General features: G+C 26.5%; 2 protein-coding genes across 5 annotated transcripts in view; one reads left to right on the top strand and one right to left on the bottom strand.

The window, feature by feature from the left end:
- Nucleotides 1-13,445, top strand: part of Bma-lin-10 — a gene marked incomplete at both ends in the record, with an annotated part of 31,902 nt that extends 18,457 nt beyond the window's left edge. Inside the window, 15 exons of one of the 4 annotated variants that reach the window (XM_043079930.1) lie at nucleotides 831-950; nucleotides 2,231-2,752; nucleotides 5,249-5,701; nucleotides 6,144-6,265; nucleotides 6,796-6,875; nucleotides 7,047-7,166; nucleotides 7,291-7,433; nucleotides 7,925-8,011; nucleotides 8,279-8,305; nucleotides 9,449-9,564; nucleotides 10,748-10,898; nucleotides 11,493-11,711; nucleotides 11,914-11,979; nucleotides 12,671-12,790; nucleotides 13,233-13,445. In XM_043079930.1, the coding sequence (XP_042935864.1) occupies nucleotides 831-950; nucleotides 2,231-2,752; nucleotides 5,249-5,701; nucleotides 6,144-6,265; nucleotides 6,796-6,875; nucleotides 7,047-7,166; nucleotides 7,291-7,433; nucleotides 7,925-8,011; nucleotides 8,279-8,305; nucleotides 9,449-9,564; nucleotides 10,748-10,898; nucleotides 11,493-11,711; nucleotides 11,914-11,979; nucleotides 12,671-12,790; nucleotides 13,233-13,445 (2,559 nt within the window). The remainder of the gene's footprint in view (nucleotides 1-830; nucleotides 951-2,230; nucleotides 2,753-5,248; nucleotides 5,702-6,143; nucleotides 6,266-6,795; nucleotides 6,876-7,046; nucleotides 7,167-7,290; nucleotides 7,434-7,924; nucleotides 8,012-8,278; nucleotides 8,306-9,448; nucleotides 9,565-10,747; nucleotides 10,899-11,492; nucleotides 11,712-11,913; nucleotides 11,980-12,670; nucleotides 12,791-13,232) is intronic. The other 3 variants (XM_043079929.1, XM_043079931.1, XM_043079932.1) reach the window with 3 other exon arrangements.
- Nucleotides 13,446-15,083: 1,638 nt separating this feature from the next.
- On the bottom strand, nucleotides 15,084-20,720 carry Bm5417 (Uncharacterized protein; the record flags this gene model as incomplete). The annotated part of the gene is made up of 11 exons (XM_043079928.1): nucleotides 15,084-15,239; nucleotides 15,423-15,506; nucleotides 15,781-16,993; nucleotides 17,524-17,643; nucleotides 17,842-17,952; nucleotides 18,175-18,317; nucleotides 18,530-18,673; nucleotides 18,905-19,135; nucleotides 19,401-19,675; nucleotides 20,136-20,356; nucleotides 20,620-20,720. 11 exons carry the CDS (start codon nucleotides 20,718-20,720, stop codon nucleotides 15,084-15,086), a joined length of 2,799 nt encoding a protein of 932 aa, XP_042935862.1.
- Nucleotides 20,721-22,183: the final 1,463 nt, after the last annotated feature.

Genomic DNA, 22,183 nt, shown 5'->3' with positions numbered 1-22,183 from the left:
TTCAAGTATTGAATTTGAATTAAATATTAAAATTATGAAATTTTTATTTATTAAATATTTAATTAAATATAGAAAATGCAGAATTTAGCAGATTTATTCAAGGATTTAAATTGAATTTAGTATTGAAAATTTACAGTTAAACATATTTATTCAAGTATCTAACAAAGATTGGGCATAGAAAAAAAAAATGAAAAATTTATCACATTTACTTATTTTTTCAATTAAATTAAACATTGATGACGTCAAATTCAATTCGTTTTTCAGCATCAATTATTTCAGAAATAAATAATCAAATATAAATTCAAGGTTTTTTTTTAAAATAATCAAATATAAATTCAAGTTTCTTTTTTTTTTAAATAACCAAATATAAGTTCAAGTTTTTTTTTTTAAATAATCAAATATAAATTCAAATTTTTTTAAATAACCAAATATAAATTCAAGTTTTTTTTTTTTTTTAAATAACCAAATATAAATTCACGTTTTTTTTTTTAAAATAATCAAATATAAATTAAAATTTTTTTAAATAGACATATATAAATTCAAATTTTTTTTTTTTTTTTTTTTTTTAAATAACCAAATAGTAAATTAAAGCTATAAGTTCTGTTAAAATTTTTGCACATCACTATAGTGATACAATAATAAAAACAATTATAACAAGGATAAATTTAAATGAAAATTCATGCTTTTTTATTTTCAAATAATTTTTATCTAATTGAAATAATTTGAATAAATTTAAAAATTTTATTGAAATAGATGATGAGAAAAAGTGAATGAAATATTAGATGTAAAAGAGTAGTTAGATAGATTTTTTTGTTTTGTATTTCTTTCAGATTGATGAAAAAGAATTGGCTCAACTTTTGAGTTCTGCTAATAGTTGTAGTTATCAATCTGCTTGTACTCAACTACAGTACCCATCAGTACATCATATTTCATCTAATACAACAGATCAGGTTTTACGGAAAAAATTTCCGAATTTGTTGTTGTGGTCTTCTTCATTCCGTTTTTTTTTTTTTTTTTCATTTTTGTATTTATGCATGTGTCTGTGTGCATGTGTACTATGTATGTGTGTATGTTTACCTGTTTAGTATTGGTATTTGGTATTTTATTGTAGTGAAATTGATAATTAAACTTTATGTGTGCTTTTTTTTTTTTTTTTTTTCAACTTTAAAATTTGCATATACCTTGAAAAAGAACGAATAATTTTAGTACGATATTATAGTGAGAAGGATTAGATAATATTGGAAATTTATGCGATTCATATATTCCAATAAATTTGAACAAGTTCTCGGTAAATTTGAAACCATATTCCGGTAAATTTGAACAAGTTTTCGGTAAATTTGAAATCATATATTCCGGTAAATTTGGACAAGAACAAGACATCGACATATTTTTTTGAAATGGGATGATCATAAGTACTGAACCGGAAGCTTAATTAATAACAGTTAGATATATCGGAAGGTTGACCGGCAGGAGTAAAAAGGAAGAAAAAAGAAAGGGAATATGTTACATGGTGATTTATGATATAACTTGATATGTTATTTAATTAGTAACTGATTCATGATAAAACATACTGGATAAGTGGGTAATCCGGATAATTCACAAAATACTGAATAGATAGATAATCCGGGTAGCTCATACAGTTACTGAAATTATATGAAAATAACAGCAACTTGTTTATGAATCATAGGAAAATGTATCCGATAGTAAAGTAAGCATATATAATTTTATAGATGAAATTTATGATTAAATTTTTAAAATTAAAATTTTTTACATTTTAAAACATATCAGTAAGTGTTTCAAATTTTATTTTTTCTTTTGATTATGATAAAATTTGTTAAGAAGTTAAAAAAAAAAATTTTTTTTTTAAATATTTATTTGCAATCTTAAAAATTTATTTGTAATGAATGCTAACATCTCTCTGAATTGAAAATAATTTTATTAATTATCTATTATTTGCATGTTTTTTTTTCTTTTCTTTTATAAATTATGTTGTGATTTTCTTTCTTTCTTTTCTCTTTTTTTTTTAATATTTTTACCAAAGGTTTTTTCTTTTTTTTTTTCAATTTTAGTGTGCATTAATTTTTATTTAAATTCAATATTTCTTTTCAATTTTTTTCCCCTAAATTTACATTAATATTATCATTCCTTTTTGATAGAATTCTTTCCATTCCTTTTTTTTTTTTTTTTCGTTTTATTTTATTTATTTATTTTTTTCAATCTTTTTTTGCAGAGTGTTTTATCACCACCGTTTGGTGTTAGTGAAATAAGAAAATCAGATATGTCAACAACGAAACCAACTTTGGAACAACTTCGTAATTCATTTGCTTTACCGATGGTATCATCAAATTCGAATTTGTCATCATTTTCAACGCAGTCAACATCATATCATTATGATCATTCTTCACAACAATTGCAACCGCAGCAACCGCAACGACCATCACAACCATTTCCACCATTATATTTAGGTATACCAGGTGGACAATCAACTGATACCACCACAATGATATCATCACAAAATTGCTGTTCTACATCACTACCAACTACCATGGAACAATTTACACATGCAGCTGCAGCAGTAGCTGCAGTTGCAGCATTGGGCACCATTTCACCACAATCATATCCTCAATTTCAATCCTATTTTCCAACACCGCCACCACCACCACCACCACCACCGCCACCGCCACCACCTCCACCACCACCACCATCACATGCATATTATTTTCCCGGTACGCATCAACATATTTCACCACAGGTAATTATTGTCAACTTTTTTCTCTTTTTTTTTTCATTGTTTGAAAAATTATTGGTAAAAAAAAAGGTTATAAGCAAGTTAATTTGAATTGAAATAATAAATATTGAGGATAAAATTTGAAATAATTTAAAAATTTACTACTAGCAACTTTTTTTTGTTGTTAATTTTCAAATTTTAATTTCAATAAATTTACTATTTAATTTAACTTATACATTTATTTGTTAATGAATGTAGAAGCTAAACAAAAAATTACTTTTTGTATGAAATTTGTAAAAATTATTGGATTAAAAAAACATTTACATATTTTGAAAATTTTTAGGATTGTAAATTTTCCAACCTTTAGTATTTACTTTATTTAACTTTGATTATTTCTGTTCTTAGTATTCTGATACAATTTATAACCTAAAATTGCAGATTTTTTAAAAGTTTTAGGGTTAAATTTTGATATATTCGAGATTTATGTTTTAGAGTGCACTAAAGTTATAATTAAAAATTTGTGCTTTATGTTTTAAAAAGAAAAAAAAAAACATTTTAGCTACTATTTGATTGTTCTATTATCTAATTAAATTAGTTTCTCTTTTATCTATATTCCTGTATTCAAGTTTTATTAATTTAATATTTTTTCCATAAAAATTCAAATCACAAAAAAAAAAAACATTTTCTACCGTATTAAATTTGTTCCCCCCCCCCCCCTCATCCGAAATATTTTAATTTCGAAATGAAAATTTTATTAGTTAAATTCAATATTTCAAACTAAAATTTTTTGTAAACAAATAATCTAATATTTCATTTCTTATGTAACAAATTGATATAGAAAATGTAAAATGATGATCAATAAAATAAGTAAGTAAAGAGTGGTAGGAAAAATTACAAATTACTTTAATCAGTAATTTTCTCCCTTGTTCTTCTCTCTCTCTCTCTCTCTCTTTCTCTCTGTCTCTCCCTCTCTCTCCCTCTAAAAAATCATAAAGAAAAGAGAATCCGAAGTACATGTACTTGTTCATTTCAACAATCATTCGCCCTAATGCCTTCTTATTTTAAGATTGTTGATATAATGCTATTCTCTTCCTCTCTTCATCCCTCTATTACATTTCAAAAATTTTATTTTTCCCTATTTACCAACACAAATTTTTCTATGTCTTCTCTCTCCCTTTCTCTCTCTCTCTCTCTCTCTCTTTACCTCTATTCATCCAGAAAATGTTATTCTAACTTTTCTCGCCTACAATTATTCATTTTTTTCCTTTCTTTTGAATGATAGATTTTTTTTTCTTTACATTTTTATAATAATAAAAAAAATTTTTTTTTTTTTTGCAAAATTTAATAATAATAAAAGAAATTTTTGTAATTTTAATTTCATTTTTTTCCATTACTGTATTAATTTTAATTATTATTCATTACGTACATTAATTTTAAATGTGGGACATTTCATTTTATTTAAATAAGTAAGGTGTAATTTGATTTCAGGTGGAAATTTCAGGTGGAATTATTTTATCATTGAACTAAATATAAAAGTCAAAAATTGAAAAAAAGTTTTAAATTAATTTCTACAAATTAACAATTAGCCTGAAAATTATAATATTTGATATTGTTGGAAGTTTTGACAATTGTTTGACGGAAATGAATTTTGATATTAAATGAAATTTTTTTCCTTATGATTAATTAGTGAATGATGAAGCAACGGTCATCTTCAATCATTTTTTAATTAATTGATTAATTAAGTAAGTAAGTAAGTAAAAATTATCACTTAATTTATAAAAAATATGCTAAAATATTTTCCGTAGAAGTAATTCCTTCCGATATTCCCAATTGAAACTTAAGTATTTTACTTAGGAAACAGTTACTTTCACGTTCGCTTGATGTCAGAGATTATAATTGAATTTTCTTAGCTTGATGATATCTGTATTAATTAAAGATATGATAAGGAGAGTTAAATTTTAAATAGCTGAAATTTTTATCAACCGAAGTAGTAGATCTAATCTTTGAATTGCTTTTTTTTCATTGTTATTTTCAACCTTTGGCTTCTCGATTTTTCTGTATAATTTATTTGATTATTTTCTATGGATGTTATTTAGGTTGTTTTTTTTTTCTTTCTTTTCACTATTCATCGAATAAAGAGAGAGAGAGAGAGAGAGAGAGAGAGAGAGAGAGAGGGAAGGAGAGGGAGAATGATCATTTTCAGTGAAAAATTTAAGAAATAGATTGTGATAGAATATAAATTTGCATACTTTTGAAAAGGCTACGATGAAATTTTAATCTTTGGAAATAATTTTAACGTCTTTTTTTCTAATGTTATATTATATGGAATGCAAATATAAATTTTAAGAAGTTATTTTTCTTTTTTCTTTTTTTTTTATTTTTTTTATAATTGATGGAAAAGAAAAGATACTAAATAAACACAGAGATTTCACTAAAAATTTGAATAATTGCATTAGCTTTTCCATTCTTTTTTTTTAAATTATCAATTATATTCTGATGAATTTTTTTTTTTTTTTAAAGCTCGCAGCAGCAATTTTACAACAATCTCAGCACGGCCAAGCAATGAATATATTTTCTAATTTTCAATTTCCATCATCACAACAATCACCGTCTATTATTGATAGCAATAATTTTATCACAAATGAAAATGGTCAAAAGCGCTTGGAAATATCAGCTAATGCACAGACCACTAATATAGTGACACCGGTTATCACTGATATCAGTAATGGTGATGACTGTTTGGAACAAAAAATACCGCCACCACCACCACCGCCACCACCACCACCATCATCATCGTCATCGTCATCATCATCATCGCTATCATTATCATCTATATCAAAGCTTGTTCCATCACCATCATTATCATCATCAACAACAACAACAATAAATAAACAGGAAAAATTATTGACTCAAGGACGTAGTAGTGAAACAAAAATGGATGATCAACGTCATCGGAAATATTCCCTTCAAACGGTTTGAATTAATGTTTGTTTATTCAAAAATGAAAAGAAAAATTTTTTTTTTTCCGAAATTTTTTTTTTGCTATAGTTTTATGTTAAACAAAACATATTTGTTGCAAGAAGAATTTTGATAAATTTCATAAATGATAAATTGTTTTCTCTATTCATCGTAGAAATGTTAGTCTCATAATCTTTTATTATTTACTTTTATTATTTAGTCAATGTTAGTATATGTATATATATTTGCACCATTTTTTCATTTACCCACAACTTGGGTAAATCATTGAAATTATTTAAATTTATTTTATCATTTTAAATTGATGTATACTTGTAAATAGTTATAAATTGACGTATATTCCATTCGAGTGGAAATATTTCTTATATGCCCTAAAGATTAATTTGAATTTCATTTTCATTATTTGCTTCACAATTTTTTATTGAAGTACTCTTGCTAGGCTTCACAAAATAATTGGCCTGGTGAAAATGGTTGGGTGGAAAATAGCAAGGAGACATCTAGCAAGGAAAATGGAAATGCTGAAGGAAATGGTACAGAAGGAGAACCTATTTGGGTTATGAGGTAAATAAGAATAATATGCAATGGAATTGAACTTTTTATTAAATTGAAATTAAAGTTTACGATTTATTGATTAAATGAATAAATAATTATTATAACTTATTAATAATTCAGTTTTTCACTCATTCAGCATCTTATAATAATAAGTTTCTCATTTGCATTTGATTTTACCGAAAGTAGATTTTATTTTGCCTTCATAAAGTTTTGAAAAAAAAAAAAATTTGTTCAGTCATTTTTTTTTTTAGATTATGATATTTGGCCTAGTGATAATAAGTTTTACAAATGTTTCAACTAAATTTAAAATAAAAAATTAATGGATGTCGCTGAAAGTTTTAAAAGTGAAAGTTTCTATGAAAAAAAATGAAGCATTTCATCAACTCTAATAAGCTTTTTGGTGCTTTTTGTTGTTATTTACTTTATCTATGTTAATTTTAAATTAATATATATATATATATATATATATATATATGTTTCCAAAATTTTGTTTCATTACCAAAAATAAAAAAAAAAAAAAAGAATTTTATCGTTTACAGAGATTCATATCTGAAGAGGGTTCAACGAGAAAAAAATCAAAATAATGAACAAATTATGGAAATGAATAAAAATTCTGAGAGTAAGTTATGCATTATTAATTTATCAGTTTTCATATACAATAAAATATATTTATGTTTGGTAATTTATTTTTGATAATGCATTTCTGATAATATTTTTACAATCTTTTTTTTTTCCTTTTTTCTTTCATTAAATATAGTTTTATATTAACAAAAATTTATGTATTTTACAGAATTAGAGCCAACTTCGGATGAAATAATTAATGAAACGGAAAGTTTACTATCAAAGGATGAACAAGGTGATGATAATGATGATGGTGGTATTAAAACAAAAAAAGGCTCTAAAAAAGAGGGTTTGACTTTTTTTTTTAATCATTAAAATAAATATTAGATAAAAGGCATAATATTATCAGTAATGATTGATTGATTGATTGATACAAGAATTTAAATTAAATTTTATTCATTGTTAAATTTCAGTTATAGTTCATGAACCGGCAGTACTCATTGAAGGTGTACTATTTCGAGCCAGATATTTAGGCTCAACACAATTAATTTGTGAAGGTAGACCAACAAAAGCAAGTCGTATGATGCAAGCACAAGAAGCAGTAGCTCGAGTTAAGGTTAGAAATAAAAAGTTTTATTAATTATTAAAATTATTTCAATTATTTTGCGAGTTAAGGTTAGAAATAAAAAGTTTTATTAATTATTAAAATTATTTCAATTATTTTGCGAGTTAAGGTTAGAAATAATTTGTTTTGTTAAATTATTAAAATTATTTCAATTATTTTATCATATTTCTCTTTCTTTTTTTTTTTTAACCTGCTATTATCTGCTCATTCAGTTTGTTTTTTTTTTTTTTTTTTTTTTTTTTTTTTTCATTTCTAAAATTTTGAAATATGTCAGTATAAAATAGAGAATAATTTATTTTATCCTACCGAATATATCATTTGATTTTTATAAAATTATTGAATTATTAGATAGCTTTTAAATTGTAAATATTTAAGAATTTAAAAAAAAAAAATGTTTAAAATATGTAAGAATTAAAAAAAGAAGAAATATATATATGCAAAAATATTTTTGTAATTTAGGGATAATTTTTCATTATTTTAAGGCACCAGCGGGTGAAATTCAGCCAAGCACAGATATCGATTTATTTATATCAACGGAGAAAATTATGGTATTAAATACCGATCTTCAGGTTTGTTTATATTTTGCAAACAATTTTTGAATTAAATTTAAATTAATTCTTGTATTTTGAAATTGTTTTAATCGTTGATTGCATTGCTGTTAAAAATATATTATGTTGAAGAGAGGAAGATTGAAATTTTCCCTTTTGATAAACGACCAGTAAACTGAAAATTGAAATTTAAATTCAATCTTTTTTTTTTGTCCTCGACCATAGGTCAATGCTTTTTATGTTTTTTTTTTTTCTTTATGAATTAATTCATTCGTTAAATTGTTTCAGCGGATATCTGATACAGATGTTCGACAGGTATGTGTTATAAATTAAAAATTAAAAAAAAAAAATCTATATATATATATATATATATATATATATGTTTTTTATTTATATTTATTTTATTTATTTATTTATTTATTGGTTTTGTTCATTTGTTCATTAATTTATATACCTATATAAGCATGTAAGTATATATTTGTTACACAGTATCTAACGAAATTAATAAATTACAACGTAATAATTCCATTCATCCGTTTGGCAAATCAAAATATGTATATAAGTATTTACAAAATTAATTGTTAAAGAAATTTTCAAATTAAAAATTTTTAATTCTTTTGTTGAAGTGTTTCTGACCCATTTATTATACAAAAGAGTTAAAAAAGAGTTATAAAGCATTTTTTTTTTTTTCATTTTGCTAGAACTTATCGCCAGAGGTCATATTTGTTATTGTTTTTGTTTGTTGGTAATGTTATTGTTTTTGCTAATCTTAATGTTTTAATGTTATTATTATTACTATTATCATTATTATTGTTGTTGTTGTTTTATCAATGTTATCATTGGTGTTATTGTTGTATTTTGTTGTTGTTATTATTATCATCAATGTTGTATTCATGTTTTAACAAATGATGAATAATTTCATTAGCTTAGCTAACTTTTATTGTTTATTTTAATTTCAGTTAACAATTATGCTTTGCATGATGGATTTAGAGATTATTATCAAAAATTTAAAGAAATCAAAAAATCAAAAATTTAGAGATTATTATCAAAAATTTTTTATCAAAAAATTTCTGTTTCAGATAATATTCGTAACTTCTTATTAAAATTTCTAATATTTTTTTTTTTTTTTTTTTTCAAATTCATAAGTGTTTTCAGTGCAAAATTATAAATCATGTATGATAGATTTTTCGGAATTATTTAAAATTTAAAAAATATTTTGGTCATTTCTTTTTCCTAACAACTCTTTTGCTTTTATGTTATAACGGAAATTTGCATAGTTTAAAATTGTGTTTCAGATAAAAAATCTGAAATCTTTGATTTTTTTTCCATAGAAATTTTTGCTATATCTTTTGCTATTTTTTTGTTGTTTTGAGCAATTTTGTTTATTGATTATTTAAAAATAATTTTAATTTATATAATTTTTGATGATTAAAAAAATAAACTTTTTGTTTTTTTCAGGATATATTAATGGATCATGCATTACGTACGATATCATATATTGCAGATATCGGTGATTTAGTTGTTTTGATGGCACGTCGAATGTCGCAATCATCTAAGGAGGATTTTTCCGTAAGGTATAAAATTTTTTTAAATTCAAATTTATTCTAAATTAATTATAGTATGTTGAGAAGATTTGAAAAAATTTTTCCCATTGATGATTACAATCTGTGATGGTTAGGTTAATTTATAAAGTTAATTTATGTAAATTGTCAAAAACAATAGTGTTAAAGCTAAAAATTTGAATTTCTTTTTTCTTTTCAAATTCAAGTTTTAATAAGTATAAATTTAATTAATCCAATATATTTCTAAATATTTTACTTACTTTACTTTAATTAAACACTCAACTTATTAAACATTTTATAAGACATTCAATTGTTGAATTTTATTGTTTTATTGCATGTTATTCATTCTTTATTCCAAATTATTCTTATGTAGGATAGAGGAATGACAAGAAAAGGATGATATTTTTAAAAATTTATTGAAATTTTTTGTTGTATAATACTTATCCTCACTCATTCATTAAATTCGATTTGATATTAGCATGAATTATTTTTAACTTTTCATTTTTTTAATTTTATTATTTTATCCCTTAAATACGAAATGATTAGTTTAGCTGTGTTTGTTGATTAAAATTTGAAATGAATTAATCGGATGGGTTATGCGATTATTATTATTTCAGCTTGAGAGCATATAAATTTCAATAAGTTTCATCTCAACAAAATTTATAATATTCTAAATTTGATGACATTTTTTGTTGTTTCGAGAAGAAGTGATAATGCTGATGAGTTTATTCAGTCGAATCTTAATAATAAATGTAAATTTGGAATTAAAAAAAAAAATAGAAATTTAATGTAGCAGAAAAATTGACGGAAAAGAGTGAAACTTTTTGATTAATTAACAGATAAAAATTGCTTCAAAAATTGACAATGTTATAAGAAATTATTTGTGATTTTGTGGAAAAATGGTAACTTCATTTGATAGATTTTATTTAATTAATTAATTAATCATTGTCGAGTAGAAAAAAAAAAGAGAATGTATGTTCGTATGTATGTAAGGGAGAGAGAGAGAGAGAGAGGGAGAGTTAAAATTGTTAAAATTCCTAAAATTATATAATTATATATCTATTAGAAATTATTTATCACTCATAAATATCGTATATTTTGTTAAAAATTTTAACCAATAATTATTTGTAATTTTTCAAGAAATGAAATATTAAAAAGAGAGATGTGAATTATATTTTAAAAAATTTATTTGCAGTGCACCTCGCGTGATATGTCATGTTTTTGAATCAGATGAAGCATCATTTATTGCCCAATCTATTGGACAAGCCTTCCAGGTTGCTTATGTTGAATTTCTTCGTGCTAATGGTATCGATGATCCATCATATTTACGTGAAATTGATTATCAGGTTTTTTTAATTATTTCATTTATTACCTTTCCTTTTTTTTTTTTATCTTTTCTCTCTCTCTCTCTCTCTCTCTCTCTCTTTCCATATTCTATATTAAATTTTTATTGCTCTATTAGATTTGAAAACTTTTAAAAAATTATGATAGTTTTGCAAAATTTTGAATCTTAATTGAAATAGGAAAGATTAATGGGATATATAGAATAATAGAAAAAACAAAAACAAAAACTTATTTTATTTCAATCCAAATAAAATTAATGTTTTTTTTTTTTTTTTTTTTTTTTAAATTTAATTTTATGATCACTGTAATTATATTTGCTTTTATCATATTACTTTTTCAATCATATTTCTTCTCTATTAACAAACTTTACCTTCACGTAACTATGATATGATTTTACATATGATTACACGTAAAAAAAAGACGTTGTTTCCTTTATTAGTTGCTACATACTATTCAAACTTTGAAATATATTCATCGTAAATTTATTAGTATCGTAATGTATCCTAAGAAAAATTTTGCAATTTTGTGGTAAATTTTGAACAACTAAATATAAAACTTAAATTATAGGTCTTTGCAAAAGCAAAAGCAAATTTCAGGAAGTATTAAGTTCGCAGGAATTAATGGGTGATGAATTAGAAATGTTTGCTAAAAAAGAAACTCAAAAAGATGTTGTTGTACCAAAAAAAGCTGGTGAACTGTTAGGTGTTGTGGTTGTTGAATCCGGTTGGGGTTCTATGCTACCAACGGTTGTTATTGCTAATTTACAACCAAATGGTGCTGCTTGTCGATGTAATCAGTTAAATATTGGTGATCAAGTAAGTCATACATATATATATATCATCCTTAAAAAAAAAAATAACGAATAATTTTTTTTATTTTTTTATTCATGTAAGTATTTCTAAATTGTAAAGTCAAAAAAGAGAAAAAAAAGTGAGGCATAAAATTTAAAAGAAAAGATTCAAATTTCAATAATTTTATTCTTCTATTGCTAATAACTTTTGATTTATTTATTTTCAGATAATTGCAATTAATGGCATATCTTTAGTAGGTCTTCCTTTAGCTTCAGCACAACAAAATATTAAGGTTTGTAAATTTAAAAACTTCTTTTCATGGATTGTAATAATTATGCACTCCTATTTCATTATTACTAATTATTATGGATGAAAAATTATGTAACATCTAATAGGTGGCAAAAAGTTCCACAAAAATTATGTAACATTTATAGGCGACAAAAAGTTCCACAGAGATTATGTAACATCTAATAGGTGCAAAAAGTTTCACAGAAATTATGTAACATTTACAGGCGACAAAAAGTTATACAGAAATTATGTAACATTTGTAGGCGACAAAAAGTTCCACAGAAATTATGTAACACCTAATAGGCGACAAAAAGTTCCACAGAGATTATGTAACATTTATAGGCGACAAAAAGTTCCACAGAAATTATGTAACATTTACAGGCGACAAAAAGTTATACAGAAATTATGTAACATTTGTAGGCGACAAAAAGTTCCACAGAAATTATGTAACACCTAATAGGCGACAAAAAGTTCCACAGAGATTATGTAACATTTATAGGCGACAAAAAGTTCCACAGAAATTATGTAACATTTACAGGCGACAAAAAGTTATACAGAAATTATGTAACATTTGTAGGCGACAAAAAGTTCCACAGAAATTATGTAACACCTAATAGGCGACAAAAAGTTCCACAGAGATTATGTAACATTTATAGGCGACAAAAAGTTCCACAGAAATTATGTAACATTTACAGGCGACAAAAAGTTCCACAGCTGTAAAATTAACGGTTGTTTCGACACCGCCAGTTGTTGAAGTTAGAATTCGACGTCCTGATACGAAATATCAACTTGGTTTTAGTGTACAAAATGGAGTGGTAACAATTATTGTTCAATTTTATTTTTATGAATTTGCTGAATTATTATTATTATTTATGATTTAATTTATTTATTATCAATTACTATTTGTTTGGAATTATTTTGAGATGAAAAATGGAAAATTTTTAATCAGTTAATATTTTTAAAATTTATTTAACCAAAATTTTCACAAGTAATTGGGTTTTTTTTTTTTTTTTTTTTGAAGAAAATATGATTGAATAGAAAAAGATAAATGAAAATGAAAAATTATTATAGATATCAGACTTTTCATATAAGCATATTTTAATCTGATAACAAAGTTTTGACATTTATAGTTATTTGATATTAATTTTCTCAATATCTTTTTTGAAAAATATGATCACAAATTTATGAAACTTTCATTTTTGACTTTTTACTTTTTTTTTTTGTTTTTGTTTTTTCAAAAACTTTTTTATATTTCAGATTTGTAGCTTATTACGTGGTGGTATAGCGGAACGTGGTGGAATTCGTGTTGGTCATCGAATTATTGAAATTAATTCACAAAGTGTTGTTGCAGTTCCACATGAAAAAATTGTTAATATGTTAGCATCAGCAATTGGTGAAATTCATATGAAAACAATGCCCACATCAATGTTCCGTCTGCTCACCGGCCAAGAAGTGCCAAATTATATTTGATAAATTTTATTTTCAAACTTTATTCTTTGTCATCATTGTCAATCTCTTTTTGTCTTCTTTCTTTCATTCAGTTGTTATATTTTATTCGTTAAAAACGAAAAATATCCCTCACTTTTTACTGTTTTTTTTTTTTTTTTTTTTGTCTTTTTTCATTTCATTATCTTAGAACTATATTTTATCCATCAGATTATTTAAATTTTAAAAATTGATTAAACAAAAATATTGAAATTTATATATGAAAAATTATCAAACATTAATCCTCTTTTGCGCATATCTTTTGGAATAAAGTTAACATTGAATTTAAAAAAAAAGATTATTTGTCTTAATACTTTCACACCTCTTAATACGATTGTAGCACAATGCATTATGTTAAAATGTCATCGGGAAAGCTTAATTCTCGAAAACGGGTACGAGCACTTATGCACCGAGCAATAATTATCATTGAAATAAACCTTATTTTTTACTAGTAAAGTATAAGAAATGAAATTTTATATAAGTTTTATTAGTATCCGATAGAAAAAGTAATGCTAACTTTTGGAATATTTGTGAACTTTCCATCTGTATATGTTAAAAAATTGTTTGGGAATTTTTGTATTTATTAGTGACAATTTTAGTCCAGTCCATTTTCTACAGGGATTTCGAAAATAGAGCAAATATCGTTTGAATTTTCTGAAACTTTATTCAATCAATTTTTAATAAATAATTTTATATGCTATATTTTTTTATCTCCTGTGATATATATTTATTATATATTAGATATATATATTATATATTATTATATATTAGCATTTGATTAGATATATCATACAAGAATTGTACTACTTATAATCTCTCTCTCTATAGTGTTATATTCATGAGAAATATCTTTTTTTCTCTCTCTCTTTTTTATGTCTTGGCTCTTTTTTGTTTGCAATATAAATGTAATACCAAAATATATTGAAGAAAAAAATTATAGGAATTTGGGAAATTCGTAAACATGTAATTACGCGTTAGAAAACGAAAAATAAATTTGCTATGTTTTAAAAACTGGTGAGGGATAGAAATTACTTTGATTTATTGACAACAAAAAATACCAAACGTAATATGCACAAAAGAAATATACAATAAAGGCAAGCAAACCTATACAGTTTATAGAAAAAAAAAAAAAAAAGATTTCCACGAATTATTATTTGTTGGCATAACCTCCATGAATCAATCATTCTAATCTATTCAGTGATGCAGTTTCGAATTTTATAAAAAATAAAGCATGTGTTATTGTTTCCATATTTTCTTATAACTATTAAAACATAAAATAAAAGTAAATAAAATTTGATACGATTGATAGCAATGCAAAAACAAAGTGCGTTACTTACAATACAGCAAAGCAAAATGTCACATGCTAGCGCTAAACCTGATAGACATAAATTATATCCTAAATCTTGTAAATAAAATAAGAAAATTACTTCAGCTCACTTTTTGTACTATAGTTCCGGAATGCAAAAGAACCACTATTTAACATTTTTTTTGAATATATAAAAATAATCGAAACAGTAACCATACCAACTCATTCCATTATAATTTATAACAGCAAGGGATAAAAATTTTCTTTCTCTATACCAAAAATAAGTGGAAGAATTTACTGACAACATTTTACATTAATTAACAAAGGCATTTGATATATTTTTTGAGAGCGCTATTTAACGGTAAATCCATTACTCGGCTTTCAAAAAGGGCAGCAAATTTACGAATATCACTTAATTGTCGCCCACGTTCCTCCAACCGAGCCTGTTCACGTTTCTTCTCATCCGCTTGCAACTGGAAATAAATCGTAATGAAATATTTTCATAATAGCCTTTAAACGGATATCAACAAAAACATCTTTTGGATCTATGTAACTGTTGAAGTAACTGTTACAACTAGTTACTTGGCACTTCAAAGGAATAACTGAAATGCTTTTGACAACAAATGACTTATATCTGTAGGAGGAAGTGAACAAACCTCATCTCGAGCGTTAGATCTACGACGTGAACTAGAGTTATTATTCATAGCTTCACCACCATTACCACGATTATGATTAAAAGCCTGAAAATGAATCATTGTCGATGGTTGCAAAATAAAATATACGAAATGCGGAATCTTTAGCTAACATTTTCTTACTTCAATGAGTTTAAAAGTTAAACTCATAAGAACAAGAACGACCGTACATTGTTACGTTTAATTTATTATTATAAAAAAGTACAGTCTATCTCCACAAAATATATAACCACTTTATTAAATTCATAATACCTACATCCATAAAAAGTTTATAAATACTGGATTCGATAGAAAAACGTAAGTCTGCCATTTCAAAAATTACCTGATCATTAATTGCGGCAGTTATATTTCGTGCTGTTTCATGAACGGCCAAATATAAATCATTTTCATCTCGGGAGTTAACAGGATAAAAATGATTACCATTGTTATACTCTGGATTATCTTCCTGATCTTCAGGATCGCTCGAATTGCTGTCGGCACTACCATCTTCTTCGTCATCAGTGTCATCACTATCATCATCACTGTCATCATCATTATCATCATCGTCATCATCGACGTCATCACCATCATCACCATAATCATCATTATCACCATCATTATCAGAGTTTCCCCCTTCGACATTTGTAATCAGATGACTTTTATCCTGTTCCAGCTCATTATTTGAGGTACTTAAAATTTCCGATTTATCTGAAGAATTGCTTACCAAATTCTCACAATTATTGGAGTTATATCGCTCTGCAGAACTCGTTTCCGATTTATTTTTGTATAATTTGTTATTTTGCCACATCAATTCGTCATCCTTCGTGTCAAAATCTTTCGAAGAAGGAAAAAATTCACGATCCGCTCTTAAGGTATTTTCCATTTCATCAGGTTCCGTAGAATGTATGTTGGTATTTGTAAGATTATTAACCCATTTTTCATCGTTTGCTTCGTTGTGCATTTTCGAATTTTGGATTTGAACCGACAGATTAGCAGATTTACTTGATTCCTGTTCATACTTTTCATCATGATTAGAATTGCCGAAATCGTTACTCCGAGTAATGCCATTCTGAACTTCACAAGAATCAATGCTTTGATCTCGAAGACTTGAATGAAAGCTGTTTCCGTTATGCTTCGAGATACTCCCCACTACAATAATTCTATTATCCTCAGCTTCTCTTTCCCGCAAATCTCTCAACTGCTCAACTACTTCAGCCCAATGACTAACAGATCCTTCACTATTTTCTACCGTTCTTTCAACAAATTTCAAATTGTTAGAATTTTTCGCTTCTTCAAAATGTTCAGATTGTTCAGGTAGGTTTTCTTCGCTCTTTTGATTAGCATTACCTTCCGGTTGCGTTAACGTTTCTTGAGCTATGGTAGTTATAGCAGATTCATCATTTGATCCATTTTCATCCGGAACATTTTCATTTGGAATATTTTGTGTCTTATAATCATTGACAAGTCCAATTTCCATCGTTCCTTTATCTGTGAAACCTTTATCATCATCATTACGTCGTTTAACACTCAAACTGCTTTCACCATCGTATTCCTCGCTGAAACTCAACTGTATGTAAACTGAAGTTGAAAAATAAAATGTCAAAAAAGAAAGTGGAAAAACAAAGGAGGCTACTTCAATTTTTGTCTATTCTTCAAATCGCAACTCCGAGGTAGATTTATTATATTCATATGACATTTAATATTCACTGGATTAGCCTTAATCAAAGAGAAAACCTAAATTTTTCAGATGGAATTTCATAAGTTCCACAAGAGTTCAGCATTTTTAAAATCACATAAGTGGAATTTATAAGAAAAAAAAAGCAAATTTTTAAAGAAATTATCATACTATCGGAGTATCAAACCTGAGGTTTGAGAATCCAAACTAAGACCAGTAGACATATCCCAGAAGTTTTAGATTGCCTGAAGAAGTGTTCCTACACATTAGTTAATTAAGTTGAAAGTGGACGATACTAATCCCATCCTGCATTAAGCAAATGATAACTTAAAATAATTACGCAGCTATGAATCATTCAAAATATCTATATAAAATTAGTAACTAATTATACGAAAATCGTGAGTAACTTACAGCGAACGTTTCTTTGAACGTCCAGTTGCTGAGGTATTATCATTACACGATTCAGTAGTATCAACCGATGTATCAGTGGGATCACTAGTAGTTGCAGACAATGAACCTGAACCACTGTACCTACAATAATATTAGGAAAATTGAGTAGTTGAGTATTTTCTGGTTTAGTAATATTACAATTACATAAGAAATAATTGCAGAATATAGTGCTAACTACTCGAACACCGAACAGCATCCATGATACTAGCTAACAGGAGTAAAATAAGTGAATTAAAAAATTAAAAAAAGTGAATTAAAAATTGATTAAATGAAACAAACTCAGAATTTTCATTTTCATCAGTAATTTCAACATCACTATTTTGATCATCTTCTATTCCAGCATCTTCTTCTTGCGCTTCCGCTTCCGCTTCCCCATCAAGTGGACGACGTCTAAAAGTAATTCCCAACCGAAAAATATCTAATCAACTGCAAGGAATAAAAGTCATTAAAATTATTCTTTGCATATCTTTATGAACAATATATGGCTACAATCGTCACTTAAATAAAAACCTCGGAAATTAAAGTTTGTTCATATTAGTTGTCAACGTGTATAAAAATTTAATGTTTAAAAACGCAAAACTTGTAGTAAGTAAAATAGAAAAGAAATCAAACCTTCTTACGACTCGATTAGCAATATGCGCACGGAGATGATGCCGAAACCATACCATTCGGAATCTATCACGGACCAAACGTCTTCTTCGTCCCGGTTCTGCCTCTCCGACATCATCATTAACGTCGTTTTCATCATCGCCAATCTTTAACAAAGTATCACTTACTCATCTATGCAAGCAGTTAACTACGCACATCGTACTTTGATGAAATAAAATGTATTTACATGTTATGTGATGACGTACTATATGTGCTATGAAGCATCATAATGTGCTAATCGGGTAGCACGTACCATTATGAAGCAAATGTCAAGTCATTGCCTATTTTAATTTACGGGAATGCGAGGAAAATTAATTACAAAATCTGCTCCAACGATAGCTAATATTTCACGTAATGGCGGATGACGATTTTCAAAATGAAATTGTTGTGCCACTGGCTGTTCACCATCACGAAATTGAACGACGACATGATTTTCACGTATTCGGTGTGGTTGTTGACCAACCTTAGAAGAGGTAAAAATAAAAGTGATAGTAGAGTAGATACAAGCAATACTTTTGGGATAGTCCACTAAGGAACAGTTTGAAAAAAGTGAAAATATTCTTGAATACATAACTTGAGAGGCAACTAATAATTCCATAATTATCGATCTATTCATTTTTTATTTATCTACTTGATACAACCCTATTTCTGCTCAAGTAAGAAATTCATTTCCTAGTAGAACACTTATACTTACAAAGTTTCGAATATGTATTTTATGATTCGAAGCAACTGCAGCACGAATAATTTTACGTATGGATAAGGCGCATAAGAACTGCAACGTAGGAACCATTCTGAACGATGGAGCATTCGAGTAGAGTTCTTTTGATGTTTCCTCTTCAGTAGGTGGTATGAAATCCGAAAATGAAACGGAAGTAATAATTTTAACATCGAACACATTCGCTGATTGACGACGTACTTGTAACAACTAAAATACAAAAACTTCTGATATAATGAAATATTAATTGTACAGTTAGTTACAAGCCAAATCCCATTTGCTTTTAGCATAAAAATGAATAATAATTAGGGTTACAGTTTTTGAAGTTTGAAAATGTCATAATATATAGCACTGCCAACCAAAATTTGTGACAATAGATACCGTACTGGTGTAAAATTTAATAAAAATAATTACTATTGATGTTTTTATTTTGAATAAATTATAAAATGACAAAAAAACATGTGTTCCATATTACCTGATCCTCATAGGGCATTACAAGAATACCATTAACTTTTAATAATTCCCAGAGAATTCGTCGATATGATGGCGGAACAGCAGCACCACAGTATACACGATCATATTTACTATAATGGGATGGACTAAGATGCAATCCATTACCACATGAGAATTGTGGAATTGCCCAATCGTAACACTGTGTTTCTGGACAATTCAATGTTTCGACAACTAATGAACGTGCATAATCTACGATATTTGAATGAATTTCAACACCATGATTCGTACCATTGCTACCTTCAAGAGAGAAGAAATGAAGAGTAAGTGACATAAAGTTTGATACAATGCAGCAAAAAAATAATGATACCCTAAGTATATTCAGATTTTTGCTTTGTAATAGTTCACGTTTGATACATAATGTACGTGAGATTGTGCTGAGGATAAACGAAAATAAAATAAATTGCTACTTATATAGAGGTCATCAAAGAAAGAAAAAAAAAAAACGTATTTTGTTTGTTAAGATACACATTTAAGATGAAGAGGAAATAAAAATAGGCAAGTATGAAGCATGTAAGAAGGACATATATGCTATATGTATATATCGATCTTCTATCCATAAAAAAACCGATTTGTTAAATCATCCGTAAACATTGCTTAAGTTTGCCAAACATCCCGTTTCATATGTTTTCATCTTAACAAACAAAACAAAATTTTAACAATATAAGAAATTCAAAAAAAAAGTTTTTTTCTTACTTACCTAACAGATACCCAGCAACTGTACTCAGATAACCCGTACCAGAACCAACATTAAGGAAACTATTGCCCTCTTGTAGATCCAAACATTCTAAAACATTGCCATATATACATGGAGCAGAGATGTGTATACGTCCGGGAGATCCAAAATCGCTTTTCCAAGCCAAATCCTTATATGCTATATATCGACCTTCTACTGGAAAAAATCGACGACGATCAACCAATCTAAAAAAAAAATTATTTTTTTTTTTTGCAAAAAAAAAAAGTAAATAAATTAAATGCCTAGGTTTACAAAAAAATTATTCGAAAATTCTGGGAAAAATTATAATACAAAAATGTTTCCATTTACTTCATAGCACCTATTAATAACATTCAAATATGTTATACATTATATACCAATATAACACGTAACTTCAATTATATCAATGCATGCAGCATGCATTTGTCTCACAGATTAAAATGAATAAACTAAAAAGAGAATTGTTGACCTTAAAGCAATTTCAACACGATGAGTGACAACAATATTGGCATCAATAAGTTTGTCTATCAAATCGTCGTTATCATGTCCTGAACTTGCTGCTAAGCCCATAGCTGCAAAATTTAACTTTTCTGAATGGAGAAGATATTAAAATCATCGTTTATCATGCATTTATTTATTTATTTTTTTTTTTTTATTAATCAACGGATTAAGAAGTTTTCAATGGACATATAAACAAACCATGGACAAATATTATTGACATAGTTAAAGTTAAGTAATATTTGAGATACATTTATATACCAAAATCAATGCAACTTATGGAAACCGGTTTCATTTGTCGATGAATTATAATATAGCAAATAAAGATTATATCAAATAAGTGAAAACTTGTGCAAATTATTAATATTTCAAAAAAATGAAATTCTTGACGAGTAGTCTCACGTAACATCTTATATGACTTTTGCATAAATGTCAAATTTGTGCAGAAGTAAAAAAAAAAAAAAAAAAAAAAAAAAAAAAAAACTAAAAGGAAAAATTCATTTAAATGTAAAATATATTAGCCACAAATACCAGCTACTAAATCGAAAACCAAATTTCTAAATAATTATAGTAAACGAATTGATTTAATTTAATAAAAATTTGTAATTCCTTTTTTTCTTTTTAACCTAACCAAATTGAACCTAAAAACTTATACGAAATCCATTTTAAGAATTATACAAATGCTATATCAAATCTAACCAAGGAAATAAAAAAAGAGTTTGGCATTTTGTCGAATGCTTAGCTAATAATAGTACATAATTTCTCAACATTTCCTTGTTACCTACAGCATATTGTAGGTCCCACAGAGAATTCATTCATGCGCAAAATGATCAATAAGCATGTACACACTTGTATACGTACGTACGTACGTCTACCAATATAAAACTTTGCTCGTGTGTCCTTACGTGTGTACACACATAAATCCACACGCATCAATGATGTGGTTTGCACCCGATAGCAAACGTGAAGAACACGTGAATTGACTAGAGCAATAACCCCTCATGAACAAAAGAGACATATATTATCGTCATAGAGCAGCTTAATGTTTATGGCTGTGAAATATCACTAACCATGAAAGGAAAGAAAGAAAAACTAATATTGTTATTCTTTAAGATTTATTTAAACAATCATTTACGCTACTCTGTGCTACGTGCGACGTATGTTACACGTACGTGTATGTTGTAAATGTCTTTCATATTATTTGCATCTTATATAAGTTACCTTTAAACATCTTGATAATGTTTTAACATTAGTAAAGAAGATGGAAGAATGTAAACAAAGAATAATCTTAACAACTTACTCTATTCCATTGTCCTTGACATCTCTCTCTCTCTCTCTCTCTCTCTCCCTCTCTCTTCATAAGGAAGACTAATTGAGCACATAAACAAATGGAAAAGGACGTACGTCATCTAACAGAAAAGAAAAAGAGAAATAATTTATGAATATGAAGAAAATGAATACACTACGAAATCATCAAAATATTTTCATATGTATTTACATATCAGAATCTTACATTTTTAAAGATACATTGTCAA

This window comes from Brugia malayi (assembly GCF_000002995.4).
Source record: "Brugia malayi strain FR3 genome assembly, contig: Bm_v4_Chr3_scaffold_001, whole genome shotgun sequence".
Classification (NCBI taxonomy): domain Eukaryota; kingdom Metazoa; phylum Nematoda; class Chromadorea; order Rhabditida; family Onchocercidae; genus Brugia; species Brugia malayi.
This window is presented reverse-complemented; position numbering and strand designations above follow the sequence as displayed.